Genomic DNA, 4,551 nt, shown 5'->3' on the forward strand with positions numbered 1-4,551 from the left:
GGCGGGGGACGTATCCTAATAAATACTGGGTAAAATTTAGTACACAACAGAACACATTTTTAAAATTTTGTGTAAATATTAAAAGCACCCTTATGCTGACAGATGCCATTATCTTGCATTTGAACACAGCTCTTCCTGATTTTCTAAGTACATGTGTATCTGTTATCTCTTTGTCCATGAAGCAAGTAAGAACTATTTTTAATCCATTGTCTTATTTTATTCTTGTAGGTCATTTTAGTGTGCCCAGGGAACTTTAAAAATAACTGCTTTGCTCCTGTATTTGTGTGTTTGTATTTAATTTGAAAAAAAGATATATTTACAAGAGAATTGCAGAGATAATGCAGAGAGATTCTGTATCCCAGTAGTCCTCAACCTGAGGGTATTTTGTCCCTTCAGTGCTCCTGAGTATATTTGGAAATGTCTGGAGGCATTTTGTTTTTCACAATTTGATATGTTCTTGCCATCTGGTGTGTAGAGCCTAGGCATGCTGCATAAATCCTTCAAAAGAATAGACAACTTCTCACAAGTAAGAATTAGCCAGCCTAAAATGCACTGAGGGTCAGAATTTTTACTCTAGACCCATTTTCCTAATGTTATTACCTGTATATATAAAAGGCTAATATGCAGTGTCCCCTTGGGAGTTCAACTGGGAGACTGGGAGTTCAATCACTCGCTATGACATGTGCTGACCACCTGGGGGCGGCACGGAATGAAGGCCCCGGTTAGCAGCCAGAAGGCCATAATAGGCCCTGATCACCGGCCAGGCCTAGGGACCCTACCCATGCACTAATTTCGTGCACCAGGCCTCTAATGTTAAATAACTATGATAAATATATCAAAATTAAGAAATTAACATTGGCTCTATGTTATTAAACTGTGGCATTTTTCAGATTTCCCTTTTTTAGACTAATGTCCTGTTTCTGTTCTAGAATCTATTCCTCTTTAGGCTGATTCAATTTAACAGTTTCTCCATCTTCCATTGTTTTTCATGACCTTGACATGTCTGAAGAGATTTATAAGTGTTTTTCACCTGGGTATAGTACTGATTCCAGCCATGTAGCATATCAAGGTTGCATATGGAAATGGTGTCTTGTTGGGTTATATCTATTATAGGAGATTGTTGTGGCATTTAGAAGGTGGGGATGAGAGATAACCAATGTGATACCCATGTCAGGACATTGCCACATAATGAGGAATTTCCTACTCAAAATGCCAGCAGTGTTCTCATTAACACACTAAGATCTCAAGCCCTTTCTAGTCATGTAGAGTGAAAAGCCTAGTCTCTAATCTAGCAAATAGCAGGAAGTAATCCCCAAAAGAAAAGTGTCATTTATAGAGTTTTAGTCCAAGACTTTTTGTATTTAACAGTAACTGTCTTCGTTGAAAATGTTGGTTTTACTCTTTTCAGCATCATTTTAGTCTTTTGGGAATTTTTATTTCAAATGTTTTTACTTTATTTGCCAAAGTGCTGTATTAAAACATGAGTTGGCACACCAAGAAACACTGAATAAATAACTTGAATTCATAGTAAGAGACAGTGTAGTTTCATGGTGAGGAGGACACAGGGAAGAATTGATGGAGTGTATGCATTCCTCTTCCTGTTTTATTTTTCTTACAGCATTTCTCCCACCTGGCAGTGTGTACATTTATTTACTTGGTTATCTTCTGTCCCCACCCCTTTAGAAATCAAGCTCCAAGGGAGAGTACAGCTATTTTCTGCCTCTAAAGACAAATACCACAAAATTCATGTTTGAGCAGTATTTAAAGAGATATTAGGTGGGAAGAAAATCATAGGCAAGTGTTCAAATGACCACTTCCTTGGCTCCTGCCTCCTCTCTTATGCCAGCAGTATTCCTTGGTGTTTGTTTAATTTATATAAATGGCATGTGCTACATATAACATTACACCTCCCATCCTTTTCATTCAATAAATGTATTTTTGAGATTTATCCTTTTATTTATAAAAGTGTAGCTCTAGTTCAGTAGCTTTCCACTGGAGGTGATCTTTGTCTTTCAGGATTGAAACCCAACCACTGAGCCACATTTTTGATTGTCACTAGCGGAGGTGGCCTAATGACAACTACTCGAGAGAGGCCAGGGTTGCTGCTAAACATCCTGCAATGCACAGCACAGCTACCCAACACAGAATTATCCGTCTCAATAGTCCAGATGCCCTGGGCTCTTTCTTTCCTTGAATCTGTTGACTCGCTTGATAGCACAGACCAGATTTACGTGATCCATTCCCCTACTGATGGACATCGAGGTTGTTCCAGTTCTCAGCTCTGAGAAAGAGTTTGACAGAGAACAGTCTCACTGATATAGTTCTCTCTCTTTCTCTCTCTCTGTAAGAGAACTGCTGGTAGCCACATTCTGCTCTAGGAAACACTTCCAGAATGGCTGGACCCACGGACATTCACTGCAGTGCTTGGGATTCCAATTCTCTGCATCTTTACCAGCATTTGTTGCTATCTTACTTTATTTTTGACAACCTGCAGAGCTTAAATAAGTAGCTCATTAAAAAAAACAACAACTTTACACTGATTATTAATAAGGGCAAAATCATGAATAATTCACACACTACAGCATTCTACAAAATTAGGGAAAATAATTTTGCCAAGCATGCACTTTATTTTGTTCATCTTTCTGTATTTTGGACATGTTTTAACTCACACATTTTGGGAGAACAAGCTTAACAGTTTCTGCCAGTAGAGGTCACTGTCTCTCAGAGATTCTCCACTAGGGTCGGTCTCTCTCTCTCTCTCTCTCTCTCTTCAGCGCAGATCTGGCCCTAAAGCCTTTCTCTGTCTGCTTCACACCTACGTGGGCCATGATAGGGTCTCGGTCTCTCTCTCTCTCTCTCTCTCTCTCTCTCTCTCTTTCTCTCTCTCTCTCTCTCTCTCTCTCTCACCCACACACACACACACACACACACACACACACACACCCCTCCTTCCAAGCCTCTCCACCCCCACATCCTGGAATATTTGGCAATGACATTTTAACAATGTGGGTATGCTGCTGGCACCTAGAGGTTAGAGACCAGGGACTCTTCTGAAACCCTGCAATACAGAGGACAGCACCCGACAAGCAAGAAAGAATTGTCCCCAAATGTTAACAGTACCAAGCTGGAGTGGAAGAATCCTATTATGTGAATCTTTGAAAGAAAGACTGTGACAATCTCCAAGATAATAACGATGCCTATACTTAATGTTTAAAATAAGAACAAACTTTTTAGTATGCAAACTGGACAGGCAGGGGTGAAAAATGCCTTCCTCATTAGTGTGTTCCTAGGAAAAGGCAGTAGGGGTGAGTGGGTGGGTGGGAGGAAGGCAAATGTTTGATTGTTAGCAGTGATTCTATATGTGGGTGCTACCAGACAAGGAGAGGGGGTTCTGAGGCTTGGCAGACCTGCCAGCTGGGATGGTGGTGGGTGACCTGGTAGTATCCTTGGCTCAGGCAGGGGCAGAGTAGTACTCACCAGGGTAAAAGAACTGTGGTTTTGAGTCTTAGGAGTTGGTGGTGGCAGGGCCTCAAATAATAAGACACCAGCATGACAGTTCTCTCACAGTCTCCAGCTGTGACTCTGTGACCTGTGCTGGTGATGTCCTTGCATCAGGGTGGATGACAGACAGGAACGGCAGGGTAGTGGTATTGTCCTCCTTTCAACCTATTGCACCAGGAGCAGAGTCCCAGGCCTGGGCACAAGGGAAAGGATCACTCCGTTTCTCCATACGGACTTGGAGGCCAAGCCTAGAGTGCTTGGCCTCCTCTTGGTGTCTGGGTCTCAAACCAGACCCAGATATGTCTGTCAAATTTCCCTTTTCTTTTCTTGCATTGGCTGAGAGGCCTCAGTACTGTCTCCTTAGCACAGAGGTCAGGGTGCCCTTGGGTGGTTGGATACATGTATATGAATAGAGGGAAGCACATTTCCAATTTACGGTTGGAAAGCAGGTAACTGCAAAAACAGCGTTCAAAGGTTTATGGTAAACTGAACATAACACTTCAGTTTGTAGGTTTGTTATTGATCCAGCCCCAATACTGGAGTGGGAGAGGGACAGAAATAGTGGCCATTAGAGCTACTATTGGATCAAGAGTGCGCAATGGATTTATCTGGATCCGAGAAGCTTCAGTGATTCAGAGAGGCCCAGTGTTTGGAAGGCAGGGGTGCTGCCAGCTAACAGGTGATGGAAAGTGAGGTCCCTAAAGCTCTCTACTAAAGAATTCTTCTTGATTTTATTTTTTTGGTAGAGTCCTATTTAAGGAATGGTCCTCAAGTATATGATTTTGAAAAAAAGAAATTTCCTATGTAATTTTATTCTTAATAATACCTCTCTTCATAATGGTAGAAATTACTTTTCATTGATAGCTAAGACATCTCTTAAGATGGCAATAACACCAGAGTAGATGGTCCAATGAAATGTGGTATAATTTGCTTACAGTGTTTTTTTTTCTTCCCATCATTTGCAGAATTTCCCATGTCTTACTTTGCAATATAACCCAGAGGGTGTCATTCTGGTTTGTGGTTACAGATCCTATGAAAAACTATACACTT

General features: G+C 41.3%; 1 protein-coding gene across 1 annotated transcript in view; it reads left to right on the top strand.

The window, feature by feature from the left end:
• Positions 1-4,551, top strand: part of TMEM27 (transmembrane protein 27) — a 28,351-nt gene that overhangs the window by 9,759 nt on the left and 14,041 nt on the right. Inside the window, exon 4 of the mRNA XM_006775211.2 lies at positions 4,467-4,551. This exon is cut by the window's right edge and continues 10 nt beyond it. Coding sequence (XP_006775274.1) covers positions 4,467-4,551 — 85 coding nt within the window. The remainder of the gene's footprint in view (positions 1-4,466) is intronic.

The sequence above is a fragment of the Myotis davidii genome, unplaced genomic scaffold (assembly GCF_000327345.1).
Source record: "Myotis davidii unplaced genomic scaffold, ASM32734v1 scaffold889, whole genome shotgun sequence".
Taxonomy (NCBI): Eukaryota; Metazoa; Chordata; class Mammalia; order Chiroptera; family Vespertilionidae; genus Myotis; species Myotis davidii.